The 23725-nt window shown below is 40.6% G+C and overlaps 2 protein-coding genes across 2 annotated transcripts in view; one reads left to right on the forward strand and one right to left on the reverse strand.

Moving 5' to 3' along the window:
• Window positions 1-23725, reverse strand: part of Dtd1 (D-aminoacyl-tRNA deacylase 1) — a 175480-nt gene that overhangs the window by 53485 nt on the left and 98270 nt on the right. The gene's annotated exons all lie outside the window — the stretch shown is intronic.
• LOC127221354 (Y-box-binding protein 1) lies at window positions 12674-13925 on the forward strand. The gene has a single exon (XM_051183255.1). The coding sequence runs from the start codon at window positions 12741-12743 to the stop codon at window positions 13692-13694; it is 954 nt and encodes a 317-aa protein (XP_051039212.1). The 5' UTR covers window positions 12674-12740; the 3' UTR covers window positions 13695-13925.

Consider the following 23725-nt stretch of genomic DNA (forward strand, 5'->3'; position numbering starts at 1 on the left):
CCCTTTCCCCCTTCTTCCTCTCCCCTTTCTTCCTCTCCCCCTCTGCAATCATTAGCTCCTATAGTTCTCTGTCTAAGAGTGGGTCCCATAAGACATTTACCCATCTTAGCATGTCTTTTGACATTGTCCTTGTTCATGTTTATGGAGTCATTTCTAGGAGAGACAGTCTCTTATTGACTGTCTTCCTCCTCTTCTGTGAAGTTCTCTGAGCCATAGATGCAGAACCTGAACCACTCACTGGTCCAATAAAAGCATTTTCTAGCAAGAACTACCCACACAAAGGCCCGGACACAGAGTTCACAAGGATGATCGTAAGCATTATCAAAAAAATTAAAAGAATTTAAAGATACAAACAAGCACTTCAGCAAACTCCAAGAGGATAGTAATAACTGCCTAAGTGATGACCAAGAAAACACAAATACACAGTGAATGAAATGACAATAATTCAGAATTTGAAAACTGAATTCAGTAAAGGGTAGAAACACTGAAGAGAACACAGGTTGAAATGAAGATGGAACTGAAAACCTCAGTATCCCAATTAGAAAACTCAGGGGAAACCCTTCCAAGGAGAATGAATTAAGCAGAAGACAGAAAAACAAAAGCATTCAAAGATAAAGTGGAAGGTCAAGGAATATGAAAAAAAAAGTAAAGCACAAGAAAGGAACATGCATGAAATATAGGACACTGTCACAAGACTAAACCTTTGAATTAAAATCACAGAAGAGAAAATAATCCCAGGCCAATGGCACAAACTAGATCTTTAACATGATCACAGAGAAAACTTACCCCAAACTAAGGAAAGATAGAACTATACAGATAGAAGAAGCTCGCTGAAGACCAAGTAAACAATACCAGAAAAGAAAATCCCCACGGCATATCATGGCTAAGACATTAAACAGGTAGAACAAACAGGGTATACTGAAAGTTGCAAGAGAAAAAAAAATCACATATAAAGGAAAACCCATCAAAAAAACAGCTTATTTCTCAATGGAAACTCTAAAAGCCAGAAGAGCCTGGAGCAACGTACTCCAAGTTCTAAAAGACCACAACTGCAAGCCTAGACTACTGTACCCAGCAAAACTATCTGCCATAGCTGAAGGAGAAAGAAAAACTTTCCATGATACACATAACCCAACATTCTTAACCCTCAAATGACCAAGGACACAGAGAAAATAGGCCCATGACTTTCAAATCATAGGATCTTTTTCAGCCATCTTTTTTAAAATTTATTTTTTTATTAAATTAAAGACGATCTTATTTTACATACCAACCCCAGTTCCCTCTCCCTCCTATTCTCCCATTCCCCCTACCAATCCCCCATTCACTCCTCAGGGAGGGTGAGGCCTCCCATGGGGATCATCAAACTCTGTCACATCATTTGGGGCAGGACCTAGGCCCTCCCCTGTGTATCTAGGCTGAGGGAGTATCCCTCCGTAGGGAATGGGCTTCCAAAGCCTATTCGTGCACTAGGGATAAATGCTGGTTCCACTGCCAGAGGCCCCATAGACTGCCCAGGACCCCCAACTGATACCCACATTCAGGGGGCCTGGTTCAGTCTTATGCTGGTTTTCAGCCATCTTTTTCACATGGCTTTGCTGATACTACTGTACAGTGACAGAAGTCATGCATGGTCTGTCACAGCATGATAGTTGACACTCTTAGCCAACTATGCTGAAGGATTACATCTGAGAAATGGGACAGTGGTCCTCTTCCTACAGCACTCCGGGTTATGGCAAGTCTTAGGTATGCAGCATTTGCAAATGAACAGAGTTAGGGTGTCTTCCTTTTATATCTCATAAAGCTTATTATCTTACTGACCAAAATTCTCTTTCCTGTGACATAATTTTATGAGAAATATCATTCTTATAATGATAAACCAATTACTAGAGATTTGAGTAACATTTGTCGATCTCTGGGATAATTTTAAGTAAGTAGCTTATTTTATGTGAATCCACAGCAAAATGAGCATGGACACTCTTTACTTTCAAATACTTCCATACAGAGAAAAATGCCAGATGTGTAACAGATTCCCAAAATGTTGCTCTCTTTTGTTTTTTGCCACAATTTGATTATTTTATGAAGTTACCATAAAGACGTCTATCACAAATCTGAACGTAAACAATTCTGATAGGAAAGTTTCTCACTATATGATATAGTACCCACTCTCAGTTCCATCAAAGGGGATGACTTACGATGAATAACCCAAAGTAGTCAGGTAACTATATGATCTGGTTTATGCAGGATGAAGATTACATGTATTGTCCTTTTCAGACTCCAAGTGTCTCAAGTTGCACAGTGCATTATATAAGGCTGCCCTTTTCATAATGAAAGTGAAAATATTATACCCTGAAAAGTGATCAAATCTTCAAACCAAGTAATCAATTTACCCAATATATCCTAGAATCAAAACTGCTATTGAGCCTGAGGGTTTCCCAGCTGTCCGTCTTCCATACTCTAAGCTTTAATGATACTCTAAGTTCTCCAGCTCTAAGCACACGTATTCACACACACACAAGAAAACTGCCCTCCCTGCCCTGGCTCCTGGTGTGAAGGCAGCTTGTTAAACCCTCTCCAGCTGCTTCAGCCCCTTTTTCAACAGTCAGGTTCCCTGGGGAACTTTTATAGCAAATGCACACCAGTATTATAAATTGCATCACGGGTACATGAGGCTAAAAAGGAGATGGAAACTGGCTAGAAGGAAAATGTTTTCTTTTTTAAACTTACTGGACAGCAGGGGGTTTGTTGATTTGTTCTTAAAGTAACTTAAGTAAGTCCATTTTTACATAACGGTGGAAGAAGGTTTGGGATGCCCTTTTAAAGGAAGTCTTTCAAAACCAGAAATGTCCTTGGGCAAATGGGCATTATATTTACTATGAATAAATTCTTCAAAGAGTTAGTCTATAATGGAGGCTGAGAAATAGCCTTCTCTGCACATTAGTGTTCCTTGCAAAACATGTGAAGACCAAAGTCCAAAAGCAACCCCTTTCCCTATAGGCAGGTGGGTAAGGATGGCTCCAGAAGTTCTGTAAACAATGGACATGGAGGTAGCCAGTCAGTTAGGGATGGAGCTGTGGTGTAAGGTGACTGACTATCTTGAAATTGTACTTGCAATACCAACGTTTTCCCTTTTTCTTAATTATACCACGGGAAGTAAAAGGCTAGGTTTTCCACAGCTACTCCTGCTGCCACCTCAGGGACAGATAGGAGGGCCAGGAAAAGACAGCCCAAACTGCAGGTGCATGTCTGCAAACAGCAAGTGTAGAGAGGGCAACATTTCAAGTTGGTCACACCAATCTGATGCTGCTGTGCTAAGTTAACTGTTGGTCAAGTAAGACCAGCAACTAAAACAAGTTTGAGAAAGTGGTCTTCCCCATAGAGAGTCAGGCAAGCAGTGAACTCCTCCATCTTGTCCGCTTAGCTCTGACAGGCAGGCCCAGTTAGTGATTGGACTGGTCTACTCTGGTCTGGGAGGAGCAGGAGGATGGAGTAGGGAATATGGGAAGTAGCAGCAGTCTTGTGCTCATGTCTTTCCTGCCTCTCCCAGCCTCCGCCAACCTGCTCACAATGAGAGATCAATCTTCAGTGCCTGCTCACTACTCATTGGTGTGACGGGTTTTACCTTCTCAAAAGTGAAATGTGCCCATTACTATGAAAACCTCTGCTTTCCTTCCTGACCACTTCCCTCTGGGTAGCAAGCTACACTGTTTACCCCAATGGTGACACGGAGTTATTGGAACAGAGACGACAGTCACTTTCTACAGACATGAAGAGTATCATTTGAGGGGACTCCCAAACCACACTGCTATCTTTAAAGTGAGTAATAAGCTAGTCATCAGTAAAATCTCTCCCTGTATATAAAAAAATGTTTATTTAAACAAGGTTTTTATTTCAACAATAAATGTTCTTTTTCTCTCTCCTGGGATCAAGACATTTTATTACAGTCATTAATTCTCATACAGTTTTCTCATAATATACCCTAATGAGATAGAGAGAATAAAGTTTATAGTTTAAGATCTGAGTCATTTTCATTTCAAATACCAAGTAACTTCCACATACCTGTAGCTATGTAAGTATGTATTTATACAAACACACATGTGTCTGCTTTCACTACTTCCTTGATTTTATTATAACTCCCTTTTTAAGAGTGCCTGGAGAAAATCCCTTTTATTGAGGACTAGAGGCCAGCATATATAGCTTTGTCTCAAAAAGTATTTTGTTCACCAGACTGTCCCAGATTGCAGTTAAAGTCCACAGGCCTTAGACCAAGACAATGAAAATATAAGACAAAACACAAATGGAATTTTGCATTTGCCAGTAGGCACATTGAGAAAGTGAAAGGGTGAAATGTTAATAACATTACATGAAAATTAATGACAAGCTATTCTACCTGAAGGGGTAGAGGACTGTGTATATGGTTTCAAGGCTGACCACTCTGCATTGGACAACCAGCAGGGGCTCATCCCTGAGAGAAAATTTCCTTCCCCACATCATTAACACTGGACTCAGCAGGTTGTATTTATGTTTTCGTGCACGTACGTACGTACGTACATACATACATACATACATACATACATACGTGTGTAACAATAATAATCAAAGAAAAATGTGTATCAACGAGGGGGACATAAGAGTTCAGAGGATGGTAGCTGGGAAGGACTGGAAGAACAAAGGGGGAAAGTGATGTAATGCTATTACATATTTTTAAAAAGATAGAGAAATAGCTTGACACCCCCTCCCACCTCCCCAGGTACATGGACCAATTTTGTTATGAGTATGTTTTCCTGCTGGCCTGATCCCACAGCTGTGCCAGCCCCAAATAACACAGAGACTTTGTGTTAGATATAATTCTGTTGGCCTGTTACTAGTATTTCTTATTGGCTAGCTCTGTCTTAAATATTAACCCATTTCTAGCAATCTAAGTATTTCTACGTGGTCTTATCTTACCGGAAGTTCTACCCTGTTGGACCTACATCTTGAAACCCCTTCCTATTACTTCCTTTCTCCTCTTAGTCTCCTAGTCCCACCTATCTTACTTTCCTGTTGGCCAACAGTGCTTTATTCATTAACCAATAAGAGAAACTTATTTACAGAATGCCATCTCCCATCAGGCCACACAGCTCTAAGCCCCACCTATGCATACTCAATATCAGCCACATTGGTTCGGCCTATAATGGTGTCCCTTGTACATAAGTAAAAGTCCTCACCTAGACTTACTTACAAGGCAGGCCTCTGATCTGCAAGGTCCATAGGTACAAATAGAGACTGCAGCAGTTCTGTCTCAGCCCTGGAAGGACAGCAACTTTCTGAGACAAGCAGATACAAGGGAAGAAGCCAGTCTGGGCTCTGAGAAGCCACACCTTTCACTCCATCTCTGCCAGGGCCCCTCAGCCAGTGTGAGAAGAAGGCAGCATGAAGGTATGTGTGTGTGTCCACACATATGTGTGTTTTATCATGGACCATAATATGTTTTATGGCAAAGTCCACTCACCCAGAGAGAAAAGATCCAGTTCTGATGCCTGGGGAGAATTTCCTATGAAGAACCAGCCACAAGCACTTCTTAAAAGGAGCCATTAAGCCTCTGGGTCCTGGTCCCTCAGAGCATTCCTTGTTCATTTTAAACACACAACTATGGAAGGTTTTAAACAACTAACACAGTTGTTGCTTAAACTGGAAAAACTGCAAATGAGACCAAGAAGGTACCTAATTGCCTCTAATTAGTGTATGTTCTGACCAGTGAAGTTCAGAATATAACTTAAAGTCTGATGTCATCCCAGGGAGATATGGATGTAGGCATCAGGTAAACACTGCTTAAAGGCAACAAACACCCAAGTAAACTATTGACAATCTGCATGGGGAGAGCAAAATGCATGAGGAGTTCAGGGATACAGTCAATTCTCATGTATAGTCTGGATTCTGTTTGGGCCCCTCCCCTCAACAGGCTGGGTCTCCATAGGACACACCTGGTGAATATAACATCAACATTTAAAAATGTTTCATCTTCTGCATTTGGAAAGACTCGATTAAAATATGTAAATGTACCACTAAAGAGATTAGAAAGAACTCAGTTACACTAGGCACACTGTCTCACCCAGACTGGAATACCAGGGCAGGGTTAGCTATAGCACACTGCTTCCTTGGGTACGATTCACACGAAATGCTTGCCACTGAGGAATGCATGCCACCTGACCTGCCTCACAGCAGAAGCGAAGGTCATTTTGGTGCTGGTTTTGTTGTTGTTGTTGTTTCAAAGAGATGCTCTGTTAAGCTAGCTCTGTAGGGATAACTCCCTGCATCATTGTCATAGCATCAATCCTTACTCTTTAAAGGCAGTGGCTCCTCTGCCCATGAAGGGCTCAGTACTTTTTCTCATCCAAAGTCAACCATGAGCTGGATATGGACAGCTCATGCCTGTAACCCCAGTGCTGGACAACACTTTAACTCCTAGGAATTCAAGGCCTGCCCTTTGCTACACAGTGACTTCCAGGACACCCTGGGCTACGTAACAAGGCCCTGCTTCAAAATCAAACAAATACAAGTAACAAATTCAACTATGATAAAAAAAAAAAAAAAAAAAGATAATACCACAGGAAGAAAATCTGAAACAACCACAAAAAAAAAAAGTATTTAATTTCTTGATTTTGTTGTTCCTTCCAAAGATGCTCTTCATAAAGGACTTTCCAAATGCAGAAGACCACCCTGGGTAGGAGAAGACAAGCCTGGCACCATGAGCACTGGTGTAGTGGGCAACACTACTCTCTACAAATACAACTGCCTTGATCTTGCCTCAACACAAAAAATAGTACATTTGGAAAGTTTCCCAGCTCTTGGGTTCATAATGATCCCAAGAGTCCCCACTCTGTACCAGTATCTACTAAATCTTTAGAACCCAATCATGACAGACAACAGCAGCTACTCATTCCTCTTCTTCCGAATCTAGGGGAGAGACCTGCAAAGGTCCATGTGCAAATTGGCAATCCCCTTTTCCAGGAGAGTTTTGGCTATAGGTTGGTCAGTCACAGACTCACAGACAGACAGCAAAAAGCAAATAACACTAGAAGGTTCAACTGACAATTCATTCAGAAGCATGTAGGCACAGACTCAGCTAATCAACTTAGCACACACTCAGCTACAAAAGCATGTATTTGACATTCTAGTACCGTTTCTATCATTTGCACAATATCGCTAAGATGGCCAGATTGTATTCTATTAAGTGACTTATAAAGGGGTACACAGTGGCACTATCCATTTAGGAAAGCCTTCTTGGAGGGAGATTTTTTTTTAATTTTTTATTTTTATTTTACATATTGATCCCAGTTCCCTCTCCCTCCTCCTATTTTCCCTCTCTCTCACCCTCCCATGACTCCCAACCACCCTCCCCCACTCCACATGTAGGGTGATGCCCTCCAGGAGGAGTCATCTAAATCTGTCAAGTCATTTGGAGCAGGGACTAGGAATTCCCTCCTGCCTCTAGATTAAGGCAGTATCCCTCCATGGGGAATGTACTCCCAAAGTCCTTTTGTGCACCAGGGATACATCCTGGTTCCACTGTCCAAGGCCCCTTAGACTGCCGTGGTGCACATTTGTTGAAAGAAGTAAATTAAAAAGAAAAGGCTAAACTGACCTCATGATATATGGGTTATTTTGGTCTTGTAAGAATCTGTTCCTTTACAATAATGGTCCTGGAATATAGTTGTATCTTGAGGCGAACATATTAAATTATTCTCAAAATCATGTACATGTACATTGTACTTGTAAGTTTAAAGAAAAAAATCACCTTTTCATATTACTTAGTTAACTTAGAAAGTAATAGAGTTTGATTTCTTACAGCATAGGAGAAACCTGCCATGACCTTGACTGTTGCTATGGCCAAGGTGATGACATGGATTCAGCTTATGTGTTTTAATGCTTTCAGTCAGAATTAACTCAATGGTATCCTCCTTAAAGTCGCACAAGTCAACAATAAAGGGGCAATAACTTCCTTATGGAGGAAAAAAGATCATCCTTGGCTATGTATCAAGCTTGAGGTCAGGTTTGGGTACATGGGATCCTATCTCAAAAATAATAATAATAATAATAATAATAATAATAATAATAATAATAATAATAATATAACATAAAAACTCAATTTTTAAATGAAGCAGTATTCTTTCTACCTCCAAATTCTTTAAAACATCATCAATACAGGCTAGAGAAGCTCTGTATGGCAGAAATATGTGCAGTGGAAAATGTTCAAAACAGTTACCACAAGTGGCTAGAAATGTGGCTAACACAAGTCAATTACTTGGGATTTTATTGAGTTTTAGTCCATTTAAATAACCACTGTGGCTAGTGGCCACCACATGAGGCAGCACGGGTCTAGACAACAAACAACCTCCCTTAACAAGTTCGCTGACATGGGAACACTTATTTACCCATGGCCCACTTCACCTCCACAAAGCAGGCATGCAAACAGAACCATCTTGCATTACTGCACCTACCACAGGAAGAGGAACCTGCCATACAAGGCCACAGAAGAAGAGAGCTTCCCTGTTCTTGCTCAGCTTCTGCTACTAGTCTCTGGCAAGAGGACTGCCATTTACATCTGGGGGTATTAAGCAGCACATTTGGTTTCCTTTCCTATAACACTGACCCTTCCATTTGTGATAGCCCACATTGTCAGATACCTACAAAGTACAAAAAGTCTGGAAGTTTTTAAATGAAACGAACAACAGCAAAACTCAGCTCTTAGAATATCTACCTCAGTTGATCTTACAGGACTAGGCTACTCTGTCCTTTCCCCTAAGTGTCCTTGTCTACTCCTTGCACAAAACTCTTCAAAGCCAAGGCAGCCAGAGCTTCTATACTCTTCCTGAGGCTCCTGTCCACACAAAAACATGTGAGTGCCCAGCTGAGGAGAGGCCCATAAAAGACCAAAATGGTGTCTCTGAAAAACCAGTTCATCTTGCCTCAACATCTGCCTGTCTAAAAAATGGACCCAAACAAAAAAAAAAAAAAAAAACAAAACAAAAAAACAAAAAAAAAAAAAAACAAAAAAAAAAAAAACCTTAGGATAGAAGCTAGCTAATGATAGCCAAGTGAATGGCCCAGTTTCCCCCTAAATTAATTAAAACTAAAGATGAAGGAAAGGGAGAAAGGGTACATAGCTGCAGATAAACCAGAGACTAGTTTTGGAAACTGAACCCTTTCAGCTTTCAAAGACTTTTTTTAGCACAACCAGCCAATAAAAGAGTCTCTCCTTTCAGTGCTTTGAAGAGTGTACAAATTGATACTTAATCTGTAGTAAAAGTGAGAGGCTGCATAGGCAAGAGATTTAAAATTATGGGAGACAACTCCCCCCCCCACCTCCCCACACCCTCCATCCCTGCAAACACTCAACATTGCATGGTGGTATCTCTTTGCAAAATGAGCAACTCTGACTGCACAAATTGCCCCAGGAACAAGCTCTGATTCAGTTCAGAACCAGCAGTTGGCTGTGTTTATCAATAGATGGAAAGGTTGAGAAGGTTCGAGTCCGGTGCTAATGTCAGTTCCTTATGGAGTCAATATAAGTCTGGGACAGTGCTAGCCTGTACTCTCTTGCATCCAGAGGAGCCCCTTAAGAGGCTGATACAGAGCAACAGAACCAAGATCTCTGAGGAAGTCACTCCCCTTTCCTGCTTCTACTTCATCTTAGAACAGTATTAAAGCTCTGAATAGCCAATCTGGCAAGGACATAATGAATTCACAGAAACTAACTTATTTAGAGAAAACCACTGTAGCAATTTTTTAAAGACATTTATAGTCCTTATTGAGTGCCTGTAGGTATGTCTCATATACCAAGAAGCCATTAAACCCAGTTTACTAGAAAATATACTCTCTCTCTCTCTGCCCAAATCCCACATCCTGCTGGCACTGTGCATAACCCTGAGGCTGAGCTCTCAGCCTGCCCCTGTCATTCTGCTGCTCCCTCCTCAAGCTCTGCTGTCCACCTTGCACTTCTATGTATTCCCCCCTCATTCTTTCTGCTGCCCCAATCCTGCCTTCCTCTCCCCTCCCCACATTTGTCCTACCCCAAACCCCGGATAGACACTTCAGGTGAGTCCAGCCAACATTTAGGTGGATGGAGGCCTTGCCCTTCCACACCCTAGCTGTGCCTTTGGAGAACTCCTTCCTCACATGAAGCAGCTTTTTAAATAATAACCTATAACAGGATTTCATCATCATCCTTCCTGCTGCAGCTCTGTCCAGGGGACACAAATGCCAGAAACTCACTTGTCTAAACACCCCAGTGACCCAGACAGTAACCCAGCTCTGCTAAGAGGAAGGAGAATGTTGGCTGTGTTGGAAAAGATCCTCTTCCTGATAAAAATGAAAGTAAATGAAATGAAGGAAAGTGCAAATCCTCTTGCTCACCACGAACCACACACAGGGGGAGTAAGCATTGCAAAGATGTTTTACCCATGAACTCTCAACAGCTATGGCTGCCTATAGGAGATCTGCAAAAAACCACACCAGCCAATATTCTAATATAGAAGGAAGAAGGGCCCATAATTAATGAGCTACAGTGGCTAAGAGAGAAAGAATCAGTCTCCTTTCTGGAAAATCCCCCTGATAAGTTACCCATGCCCAAAGCCCAAGGAGTGAATCCTATACCTGTATACATAAGGGCAACACTAGTTATATCATATGTTCTGTGTATGTATCACACACACACACACACACACACACACACACACACACACACGAAATTCTCAAAAAATCCACATTTTTAAAAGCTTATCAACTTACAAAATTCCCTCTTTTGCTGTAATTCTACTGATTTGCTTATACATAAATGTATTTATACCTATTTCGCAGAATTTCTCTTTTGTCAAACATTAAACTTTATCAGAATACACATATCCCATTAGGTATTAAAATTATAAAATATTGATCTTGATATCAAAAAATTGAATGGAAAATTATAAGTTGTAGTAGGCAAATTTGATAAATAGCATACATATACATAAAATTATATACAAAATTTGTTCACCCTCAAAGAAAATGTCTAAAAAAAGTTTAAGGTCAAAAAGTTAGGAAGGATATGTGGATGTTTTTAAAATACAATAAAGAAACAAGAAATTAAAATAATTCTACTAGGGATGGTTCAACATATGAAAAACTGGCAATGTCATCCAACATATAAACAAATTGAAAGAATAAAACCATATAATCATTTCATTAGAAGCACAAAATTCAACAACTCTTCATGATGAAGGTCTTTGAGAAATTAGGGATACAAGGAACATAAACATAATGAAGGCAATATATAAGTCAATAGCCAACATCAAATTAAATGGAGAAAAACTTAAAGCAATTCTACTAAAATCAGGAACAAGGCAAGGCTGTCTGTCCACTCTCTCCATACCTATTCAATGTAGCACTTGAAGTTCTAGCTAGAGTAATAAGACAACTGAAGGAGATGAAGGGGATACAAACTGGAAAGGAAGAAGAAAAAGTTTTACTGCTAGAGGATGATAATATAGTACACATGTGACCCCAAAATTTCTATCAGGGGAACTCCTACAGTTGATAAACACCTTCAGCAAAGTGACTGGATACAAAATAAACTCAAAAGAATCAGCAGTCCTCCTACACACACACACACACACACACACACACACACACACACACACACACAGCAGGGCAGAAACAGAAATTAGGGAAACAACACCCTTTAAAATAGCCATAAATAATATAAAATATCTTATTGTAATATCCAAGCAAGTAAAAAATCTATTCGGCAAGAACTTCAAATCTTTGAAGAAAGAAGTTGGAGAAGATATCAGAAGGTGGAAAGATCTCTCATGCTCATGGATTGGTAGGATTAACCTAGAAAAAAGTGCCATCTTACCAAAAGTAACCTACAAATTCAAAGTTAATTCCCATTAAAATTCCAAAACAATTCTTCACAGACCTTTAAAGAACAATGTTTAAATTTGTATGGGAAAACGAAAAGCCCAGGATAGCCTAAACAATCCTATATAATAAAAAAACTTCTGGAGGTATCACTATCCTTAATTTCAATCTGTACTACAGAGCTATAGTAATAAATGTTGGCATTAAAAAAACTGTCTAGGTTGACCAATAGAAATGAATCAACGACTCAGACATAAATACACATACCCATAGACAATTTTGAATAAATAAGCCAGAAATATACAATGGGGGAGGGGAAAGGATCTACAACAAATGGTACTGGTCTAACTGGATGTCAACATGCAAACAGATACATATCTATCACCCTGCACAAAGCTTAAGTTCAAATGTATCAAAGACCTCAACATAAAACCAGGAACACTAAACCAGATAGAAGAGAACGTGAGGAATAGCCTTAAACACACTGACACAGGAGAAACTTCCTGAACAGAACACCAATTGCTCATGCATTAAAATCAATAATTAATAAACAGTACCGTATGAAACTAAAAAGGCAAAAGACACTGTCAAAAGGACAAAACAGCAACCTACAAGATAGCAAAAGAACTTCACCAACTCTACGTCCTAAAAAGGGCTGACTTCCAAAATATATAAAGAACTCAAGAAACTAGAAATCAATAAATCAAATGATTCAATTAAAAAATGGGGTTTAGAGTTCGATCGGTAGCGGGAGCGGAGAGTGGACCCCAGAGAGCCCTGAGAGCCCTGAGAGCCTAGTCACCATCACACCCCGGGAGGAGCCGCAGCCATCGCCGCCGGCCCCAGTCACCACCACCGCAACCATGAGCAGCGAGGCCGAGACCCAGCAGCTGCCCACTGCCCCCGCCGCCGACACCAAGCCCGGCTCCACTGGCAGCAGCGCGGGTAGTGGCGGCCCGGGTGGCCTCACATCGGAGGCGCCCGCAGGCGGGGACAAGAAGGTCATTGCAACGAAGGTTTTGGGAACAGTAAAATGGTTTAATGTAAGGAACGGATACGGTTTCATCAACAGGAATGACACCAAGGAAGACGTATTTGTACACCAAACTGCCATAAAGAAGAATAACCCCAGGAAGTACCTTCGCAGTGTAGGAGATGGAGAGACTGTGGAGTTTGATGTTGTTGAAGGAGAAAAGGGTGCGGAGACAGCAAATGTTACAGGCCCTGGTGGAGTTCCAGTTCAAGGCAGTAAATACGCAGCAGACCGTAACCATTATAGACGCTATCCACGTCGTAGGGGTCCTCCACGCAATTACCAGCAAAATTACCAGAATAGTGAGAGTGGGGAAAAGAACGAGGGATCGGAAAGCGCTCCTGAAGGCCAAGCCCAACAACGCTGGCCCTATCGCAGGCGAAGGTTCCCACCTTACTACTTGAGGAGACCCTATGGGCGTCGGCCACAGTATTCCAACCCTCCTGTGCAAGGAGAAGTGATGGAGGGTGCTGACAACCAGGGCGCAGGAGAGCAAGGTAGACCAGTGAGACAGAATATGTATCAGGGTTACAGACCACGATTCCGCAGGGGCCCTCCTCGCCAAAGACAGCCTAGAGAGGATGGCAATGAAGAGGACAAGGAAAATCAAGGAGATGAGACCCAGGGTCAGCAGCCACCCCAACGTCGGTATCATCGCAACTTCAATTACCGAAGCAGACGCCCAGAGAACCCTAAACCACAAGATGGCAAAGAGACAAAAGCAGCCGATCCACCAGCTGAGAATTCGTCCGCTCCTGAGGCTGAGCAGGGTGGGGCTGAGTAAATGCCGGCTTACCATCTCTACCATCATCCGGTTTGGTCATCCAACAAGAAGAAATGAATATGAAATTCCAGCAATAAGAAATGAACAAAGATTGGAGCTGAAGACCTTAAGTGCTTGCTTTTTGCCCGTTGACCAGATACACTAGAACTACCTGCATTATCTATGTAGCATGGGGTTTTTATTATTTTTACCTAAAGATGTCTCTTTTTGGTAATGACAAACGTGTTTTTTTTTAAAAAAAAAAAAAAAAGTCTGGTTTTTCTCAATACACCTTTAATGGTTTTTAAATTGTTTCATATCTGGTCAAGTTGAGATTTTTAAGAACTTCATTTTTAATTTGTAATAAAAAGTTTACAACTTGATTTTTTTCAAGAAAAAAGTCAACAAACTGCAAGCACCTGTTAATAAAGGTTTTAAATAATAATAATTAAAAAAATGGGATTTAGCTCTAAACAGAGAATTCTCAACTGTCAAGAAACACTTAAAGAAATGTTCAACATCCTCAGCCATTAGGGAGATGCAAATCAAAACAACTCTAAGATTGGAATCTTACACCTTACACCTGTCAGAATGGCTAGGATCAAAAACACAAGTGACAGTCCTTACTGGAGATGATGTGGAGCAAGGGGAATGAACACTCCTCCATTGTTGGTGGAAGAGCAAACTTGTACAGCCGCTGTGGAAATCAGTAAGGTTGTTTCTCAGAAAATTTGTAATTGATCTACCTCAAGATCCAGTGATACAACTCCAGGGCACATACCCAAAGGACATTCTAGCATACCACAAGCACACTTGCTCAACTATGTTCACTCATAGAAGCTTTATTTGTAATAGTCAGAGACTGGCAACAACCTAGATGTTCATCAACCAAAGAACGGATGAAGAAAATGTGGTAAACTTATACAATGGAGTACTACTCAGCTGTTAAAAACAATGACATCATGAAATTTGCAGGCAAATAGATGGTAACCGGGATCCAGAAAGACAAGCATGTTATGTACTCACTTGTAGATAAATATTCGCCATAATGTAAAGAATAACCATGCTACAACCCACTGACCCAAAGTTAGGGTCTGAGAATCTGAGAATCTGGGTTCTAGCAAGTCAAATATTTATTTAGAAAAAACTAAAAAACTCCTCATCAGGGAGGTGACAGGGTTCAGGCTCTAAACTGAGAGTGGGAGAGCAACCAGTTTCAAAAGGAGAAACCACAAAAACATAGTTTCTGAGTCCCATCCAATCATAATATAATCCAGGGAGAATTGGTTGGGGGCTTTCCATAGTGGAACACTTCTAGCCTATCATTGGAGTCTTGTGTTTTGGCTGCCCAGGCTCGGCTCTCGTCTGACCCACTCAGAAGAGTATATTGAATGTTTGTGATTTGCCCTCATTCTAAGAGGATTGACACCTGTGTAAAGGAGTTGGGGGTTGTAGACTAGCCTCAGGAAATTGTAACAGCTCAGAGTATAACAAACTGGAACAAAATGGAGTTCTTATTGTGAACTAGAATCTAACAAAAGAAGCTAAGTAACAAGAAAGGTTCAAGATGGGACACATGACTCACTGTGAAGAGAAAATAGAATTGACACCACAGGTGGACAGGGGAGAGGTCTGGATGGATGGAGGGATGGGCATAGGAACAGGAAGGATCAGGTGGGGGAAAAGTGATGGTTTGAAAGAAAATGACTCCCAAAGGGAGTGGCACTATTAGGAGATGTGGCTTTGATGGAGTGGGTATGGCCTTATTAGAGCAAGTGTGTCACTGTGGAGGCAAGATTTGAGGTCTCATATATGCTCAAGCCACATCCAGTGTCTTAGTTCACTTCCTGTTTCCTGAAACATGTAGAACTCTCAACTCCTTCTCCAGCACAATGTCTGCCTGCACTCTACCATGTTTCCCACCATGGGATAATGGACTAAACCTCTGAAACTGTAAGCTACCCAATTCAATGTTTTTCTCTTTATTAGAGTTGCCATGGTCATGATGTCTTTTCACAACAATAAAAACTAAGACAGGGAGATAAACGGAGAGAGTACTGGGGAAGACATCTAGAGTCAGGGGCATCTCTGGAATGAGCTACAAACTGAGTGCAATGGAGACTCCCAGGAATCTATGAGGGTGACACTAGCTAAGACTCCTGGCAATATGGGATGTGGAGCCTGAAGTGGCCATCTCCTATAACTAGGCAAGATTCCAGTGGAAGGATTGGGACCCCAGCCCAGCCGCATAACATCTGACCTACAATTTACCCTGCCTACAAGATATGCAGGGACATAGAAGGTGCAAAAATTATGTGAGTGGCCCCAACACTGCCTAGAGGGCCAGGACCCAGAGGCTGGACAACACCTAAGACCTAAGATAGAATCAAACATGACTGGCAAAAAGAAAAAAAAAGTCAATGAAATGATTCCTAATGACACTTTGCTATACTCATAGATTGTTGCCTAACCCAATTGTTACCAGAGAGGTTTCACCAAGCAACTGATAGAAACATGCAGAAACCCACAGCCAAATATTAGGAGGGCCTCAGAGAATCCTGAGGAATGAAGGATTATGAGAGCCAGGGAGGGCCAAGTATACCATAAGAAACCCCACAGAATCAACTAACTGGGGTTCATAGTGTCTCACAGAGACCAAACCACCAACCAGAGAACTTGTATGAGACTGACCTAGGCCCTCTGGACTTATGTTACAGGTGTATAGCTTCGTTTTCTTGCAGAACTCCTAACAGAGGGATCAGGGTTGTCTCTGACTATATTACCTTTCTTTCCTCCTACTGGATTGCCTTATCCAGCATTAATAGGAGAGGAGGTGCCTAGTCTCACTGCAACTTGAAATGCAATGGCTGCCTGATATACACTGGAGACTATTTAAGACAGAGCTAGCCAATAAGAAACACTAGTAACAGGCCAACAGCTTTATATCTAATGCAGTGTCTCTGTGTGTTATTTGGGGCTGGTGCTGCAGTGAGATCAGGCTGGTAGGAAAACTCCTAGTAACAAAATGGTGCCTGCAATGTGGGTACTAAGAACTTCCACTTAAAATTTAAGAAAAGCTTTAAAAAGGGTTTTAGAAACAAAAGAACAGAAACAAGCAAGGTTTCTTGGTAACAGCATTTTTCTCGGTTAGACTCTGTTTTGCCAGAGACAAGCAGAGATTTCCACGGCTCCTTTAATGGAGGTTTCCTGACTCAGCATAGCAGCAAAAAACCACAAGGCTTTTGAGAAATCCTGCTAACAGCTTAATGGTGTGTACAAGAGCTGGCAATAGCAATGACTGCTTCTCCAAGCCGGGAGCACATGGCTGGATGCAGTGAAGACCAATACAGTGAGCACAGCTCTCAGTGCTGGCGGTAATCGTAACCCCCCACACACGCACACCACTATCTTTGATAGATGGTGGCTAAAGCAGCTGTGGCTTTCATTTGACCAATGTTGTTTAGCAGATAAAAGACTCGTGGCCAGAAAAAGATAAAGATTTACGGTAAAGACAGATTCAGATTGAGAAAAACCTCTAAAGGTTTACAGTGCGTTTTAAAAAAATACGTAGTTTTGGGAGAGAAAAAGAAACAGGATAAAGTGGTTTAAAAAAAAAATAGAAAGAGTAGGTGAGTGTGGTGGCACAAGCCTTTAATTCCAGCACTTGGCAAACAGTGGCAAGCAGATCTCTATGATTTCAAAGTGAACATGGTATATAGAGTTAATTCCAGGACAGGCAAAAGTTACACAGAGAAACCCTGTCTCAAAAAATGAAAAAAAATAGAAATAGAAGAAATAGAGTAATAAAAAACACACATGAAGATGAAAAGCACTCAGAGAGTCTGGATACTGTATGCTATTGTGTTGTCTTTGAATTGTTTGACTGCTGAGGAAATAGCAACAACTGTTAAAAATAAATGTTGCTGGATTAATCCAATTTATATATTTTAAAAATGTGTTGTCTTCAGATTTTAAGTCTAAGGACAGGTTACTGGGGAAAAGAATTTCTGTTTTTGTTTCCACAGAAAATAAAAAGCTGTGGATTCCTTCCAGATTAACATGGTTTGATCAAGCAAGACCCCCTGAAACAGTGCCCCCGGTGATCCAACATTCAAAACAGCTGGGACAAGGTAGCCTTGCAGACTACAGCCAGGAATTCTGTGTCTTCTTAGGCTCCCCAAGATAGCGGCCCCTACCAGCAGGAAGCAGTTTGAAAAGAACGATGCCAAAATCCCAAATATTGTTTATAAATGTTTATTTTCATTTATATGGGGTTGGTTATAAATGGTTAATGACTACAACCAGTCTCTTTAAAGGTAAAAAGGGGATTATGGTACAGAAATGAACACTTTGTTTTGGAATGAGTTTTCATTTATTGATACAAATTTAAGGTCAATTTTATGATATGTATATTTCTCCTCTTGTTTAGGTAATGTGTTTATATAGTTTATTTAAAAATATTTCTCCTCTTGTTTAGGTAATGTGTTTATATAGTTTATTTAAAAATGTATTGATGGTATCTTCTTTAATTTCTTTCTTTAGAGTCACAAAGTTCTTATTATATAGGTCTTTTACTTGTTTGGTAAGCGTTACGCCAAGATACTTTATGTTGCTTGTGGCTATTGTAAAGGGTGATGTTTCTCTGATTTCTTTCTCTGTCTCTTTGTCGTCTGAAAAAAGTAGGGCTACTGATTTTTTTTTGAGTTTATCTTGTATCCTGCTAGTTTGCTGAAGGTGTTTATCAGCTGTAGGAGTTCCCTGGTAGAGTTTATTGGGTCGCTTACGTAAACTATCATATCATCTGCAAATAGAGACAGTTTGACTTCTTCCTTTCTAATTTGGATCCCCTTGATCTCCTTTTGTTGTCTTATAGCATTAGCTAGAACTTCTAGTACGATATTGAAGAGATATGGAGAGAGAGGGCAGCCTTGTCTTGTTCCTGATTTTAGAGGAATTGGCTTAAGTTTCTCTCCATTCATTTTGATGTTGGCAGTTGGTTTGCTGTATTTTGCTCTTATTATGTTTAGGTATGTTCCTGTTATCCCTGACCTCTCCAAGACCTTTATCATGAAAGGGTGTTGAATTTTGTCGAAGGCTTTTTCCGCATCTAGGGAGATAATCATATGGTTTTTCTTTTACTGTTTGTTTATATGGTAGATCACATTGATAGATTTTTGTATGTTAAACCAGCAGGAAGTAGTTTGGAAAGAACAACGCCCAAATTCCCAAATATTGTGTATAAATGTTTGTTTTCATTTAATTGGACTTTGTTATATAAAATAAATTTTAAAAAATGTATTGATGGACGATGTCATTCTGTAAATATGTTTCTCGTATTGGTTAATGAATAAAGCACTGTTGGCCAATAGGAAAGCAAGATAGGCAGGGCTAGGAGACAAAGAGGAGAGAGGAAGTAGTAGAGAGGAGTTCCAAGATGAAGGATGGAGAGAGAACACCAGCGCCTCTCTCCGGTAAGATAAGACCATGTGGAAATACTTAGATTAATAGAAATGGGGTAATCATTAAGAAAGAGCCAGCCAATAAGCAATGATAACAGGCCAACAGTATTATATCAAATACAGCATCTCTGTGTATTATTTGGGGCGGCATAGCAGTGGGGTCAGACTGGCGGGGTGGTGGGGGGAGAACTTACTTCTAACAATGTATGATTTAGTACAGCTTATAGATAGTTACCTATAATAGTCAAAACTTATAGTTAAGTTAGTTAGGTTTTCTTGATATATAGAGATGTATTTGAGATAAATAAGCACTCTTCAAACTTTTCAAAGACCTACAGAATATGGCATTTAAAGTGCTTTAGGGTGCTTTGTTTTGTTTTGTTTTTGACAGTGAGGTACAACTGCTCCTGGCAACACCACCTGCATCAGAAAGGAAGATGGACATCAAAGAAACCAGTTATGGAGTTTGCGTTCAATGTGGCAAGACTAGACATTTGGGCAAGATACTGCTCTTGTCTGGACTGTTTAACCTTATGCTGTATAAACTGGACATTCAGAACCCACAGGAAAGTGACTGTTGATACAAGATGGACATTTCTACAGGAATGGAAGAGAGTCTACCAGACAGTCTACAGGATACAGAGAAAAGTGACTGACAAACTGCCAATACAGGTAGACAGTTTAAAGTTTCATGCTTTTGCTGAGGACTCTGCCAGACATACTATGGCCTATAAGCTGAAGATGAAATATTCCAGAAGAACTTCAGGTGACTGACTAGGTAGCAAGATGCCTCTTTCATTTTTGAGTTTATATATTATCTTTCTGTGGTCTTTGATGGAGTTGAAGACAGTTATGGTTAAATATTTCCTTAGGTATGATTAAAGATAAGTTACATATAGGACTTTAGACTCACAAAGATAGGATAGATAATAAAATATTTCCTTTAAATCCTTCTAAATGCTAATGGACTAAATATTGTTAACTATAGTTCTTGCTTAATAACTGTTTTGTTATATATTTTACTATGTTAAAGTTAAAACCCTTCTTTTTTACTTTAGACAGAAAAGAGGAGATGATGGGAGATGTCATTCTGTAAATATGCTTCTCTGTTGGTTAACGAATAAGGCCCTGTTGGCCAACAGGAAAGCAAGATAGGCAGGACTAGGAGACAAGGAGGATTCAGGGAGAGGTAGGAGGAGATTCAAGATGTAAGGATTTGAGAAGACAGTCTGGACCCTCTCTCTGGTAAGATAAGACCACGTGGAAACACTTAGATTAATAGAAATGGGTTAATATTTAAGACAGAGCTAGCCAATAAGAAACACTAGTAACAGGCCAACAGCTTTATACCTAATACAATGTCTCTGTGTGTTATTTGTGGCTGGTGCAGCAGTGAGACCAGGCTGGTGGGAAAACTGTCCATAACAGTTACGCGCATTTCTGAAGAGAAAGGAGGAGTGAGTGACTGGGAGGAAGAGAGGAGATTTGGGGGAGAAGAGGGAGGGGGAACTGTGGTCAGGCTGGGGAACATTCATTCATTAATTAATTAATAATTGTGCTAAAGATGAGTGAAATAATTTTCTCTTTAAATTTTATTCTTCTTTTTCCTTTTAGTACACTTGATTATAAGTACCACTGAGTTACACATGAAGTTTGTATTAAATGCTTTTGTAAATTGTATTCTAATCACTTTTAAGAGATTTACACAACCTAGAATATAAAATTATTCCCCAGTTTCTGTTTTTTGTTGTTTGTTTGTTTGTTTGTTTGTTTGTTTGTTTGTTTTTAGATATAGACACATAGGCACAGAACAGTTTATTTTTAATTTTGAGAGTACAATTTTTATTTATTTTTATTTTACATATTGATCCCAGCCCCCTCTTCCTCCTTCCCTTTCTTCCCTCCCTCCCATACCCTTACAACCACCCTTCCATCCCACCCCCCCACTCAACAGGGAGGGTGATGCCTTCCAGGATTGTTTGTTTGTTTTTAATGGGAAGAAAAATGCTATAGTTCTTTCTTAGATTCTGATGGGGAACGCTGGTCAATCCCATGACTTTGTTTTCACCATACATATCCCACTGCCACAAGTCAGGGATAAAGGGACTTCCAATCAGGATGATTTGACAGAATGGGGAATCCAAGAACTCATGGAGACATAGTACCTGGCTTGATAGCTCTCCTTATCTTAGCAACTGTGCACATCTCTGCTTCGACCTATAGGAGATGGAACTGGACATGTGGCCAGATTTGCTCAAGACTTACCTTCCCAAAGGTGGGGGACACACATGTAGACAGGAGATGGCCTGAGCAAGAGGCCCACACACTTCTCCTTCCTGAATGAGACATTCCCTTTCCTTGGAGGACAGTGGGCCTGCGTACATATCAAATAGCTATGAGAATGTGGCCAGCATGGGTAAAGTGTACCACTGACAATAAAGATGTTCCCAAACACAGGAAAATGATGGGAAATGCCATCATTTCTCACACACAGACCAGGCCAGCTGCACGTGGACCTGCTCTATCCCAGTGAAGGACCACCATCCCTTGCCTCCAGATGAAGCTGCTCTTCAGTTTCCAAGCCATTTTATGATGCAAAGGTTAACATCAACTTACTTAATGCATCAACTTACTTAATGCTGAGTGAGGAGCAGCGGTTTGTAGAGTGTTTTTCTTTTAACTCTCACAATCTGAAAGCCCTGCCACAAAAGTATCAGAATAGGAGGCTCAGAGAGGTGAAGGGATGAGACACAGGGCATGTGTTAGGCCACATTTTGTCACACTAATCAGTCTGTCCTTTGGAAAATGCATTGCTGAATTTGCTTTCTTCTCTGCTGAGGAAAGGGAATGTCTCTAAACCTCCCCCTGCATGTCTACCCAGGGATCAGCCATTCATGCCTGAGGATTTCTACATTAGCTTTCTATACCATTCCTCAAGTAATGGTAGCTCCATGAGTGCTTGGCCAAGGCGTTCAGGTTCTATACTGTGCCGGAGTTCAGAACAGATTCCAACAAGACCAAATAACTAATGTTCATTCTTCAAGAATCTACATTCCACTTAATCTCTGCTACTGACACAATAGCTACTGAACACATGTGATGGGAGATGTCATTCTGTAAATATGTTTCTCTTACTGATTAATAAATAAATCACTATTGGCCAATAGTAAAGCAAAATAGGCGGGACTAGAAGACAAGGAGGATTCGGGGAGAGATAGTAGGAGATTCAAGATGTAGGGATTTGAGAAGAAAGTCTGGACCCTCTCTCCAGTAAGATAAGACCACTTGAAAACACTTAGATTAATAGAAATGGATTACTATTTAAGACAGAGATAGCCAATAAGAAACACTAGTAATGGGCCAACAGCTTTATATCTAATACAGTGTCTCTGTGTGTTATTTGGGACTGACATGGCTGTGGAACCAGGCTGGTGGGAAAACTGCTTGTAACACACATGTAGCAACAGAGCACCTGAGACATGGCTACTGACACAACAGCAAGTAGACATGTCCCTGGAGCACCTGAGACATGGCTACTAACATGATAACCACTAGACATGTGTAGCTACACAGTACCTGAAACATGGCTACTGTGACTAAGTAGAATTTTAAGTTTCTTTAAAGCTTATAAATTTAAATTCCCCTGGCTTTGCAGTGCTGGGGATGGCCATTCTGGTCTGCTTTGGAACTTTGCCATACAACATCTATACATTCACCACTGTGCCATACATAGTGAGCAATGGGCAATGGCAATCCACAGGCAACAAGAACAGACTGCTTATCCAGCCTAACACTGGCCAAAATGGTAGCAACTAACCCCAGGTGGCTGTTTAAACTCAGTGAAATTAAATTCTGAGCCCACAGTCTTGCTAGCTGCGTATAACTGTTCACTAGTCACAAGTGGCTAGTGACTAATGTGCTGGACTGTGGGGGTTTAGAATATGTTCCACACTGTGGAAATTACATTGGATAGCAATGATTTTTATTGTTTCAAAACAACAATGAAATTGACTCAAAATATTTTGGTTTGTATTGTCAATATGTATTGGTAATTCCAGACAATATTGTTGATGAATGACTCTTTTCCATCCAGCTTTTCCCTTTCAACATGTCCAGTTTGTCCAAATCTGCCTTGGGACACAGGAAAACATTACTGCAGGAGCATAATATTCATTCATGTTCCAGTTGTACCACTGTTCAAATGGTGTTTAAATGGAGCTGGAAAATTAAAATCTTTACAACTCAAAACACTCCACTTCCCTTTCTGTTCCTAACAGAGAATCAGTTCATTCTTCGAAAATTTGCTTGAAAAGAGAAATGGCCAAACATGAACCTGCAAGCAATCACTGGACATTTTAACATGGCATATGGAAGATTGGGCCAAATGTCAGTGAGCGGACCTTCTTCCCCAGCGTTAGCAACAGACTGTGGCGCAGACACACTAGGTAAGTGCTCTGCCATTGAGCCATGTCTCTGGCCCAGAGCACACCATGCTTCCCTGATGGAGTTCTTCACAAAGGGCAGAAGGGTATCTCTGACCTCAGGCCTCTCTCTCACTCCTAGTAACACCCACTTCCCAAAGATAGGCCTAAA

This window comes from Phodopus roborovskii, unplaced genomic scaffold, assembly GCF_943737965.1.
Source record: "Phodopus roborovskii unplaced genomic scaffold, PHOROB, whole genome shotgun sequence".
Lineage (NCBI taxonomy): Eukaryota > Metazoa > Chordata > Mammalia > Rodentia > Cricetidae > Phodopus > Phodopus roborovskii.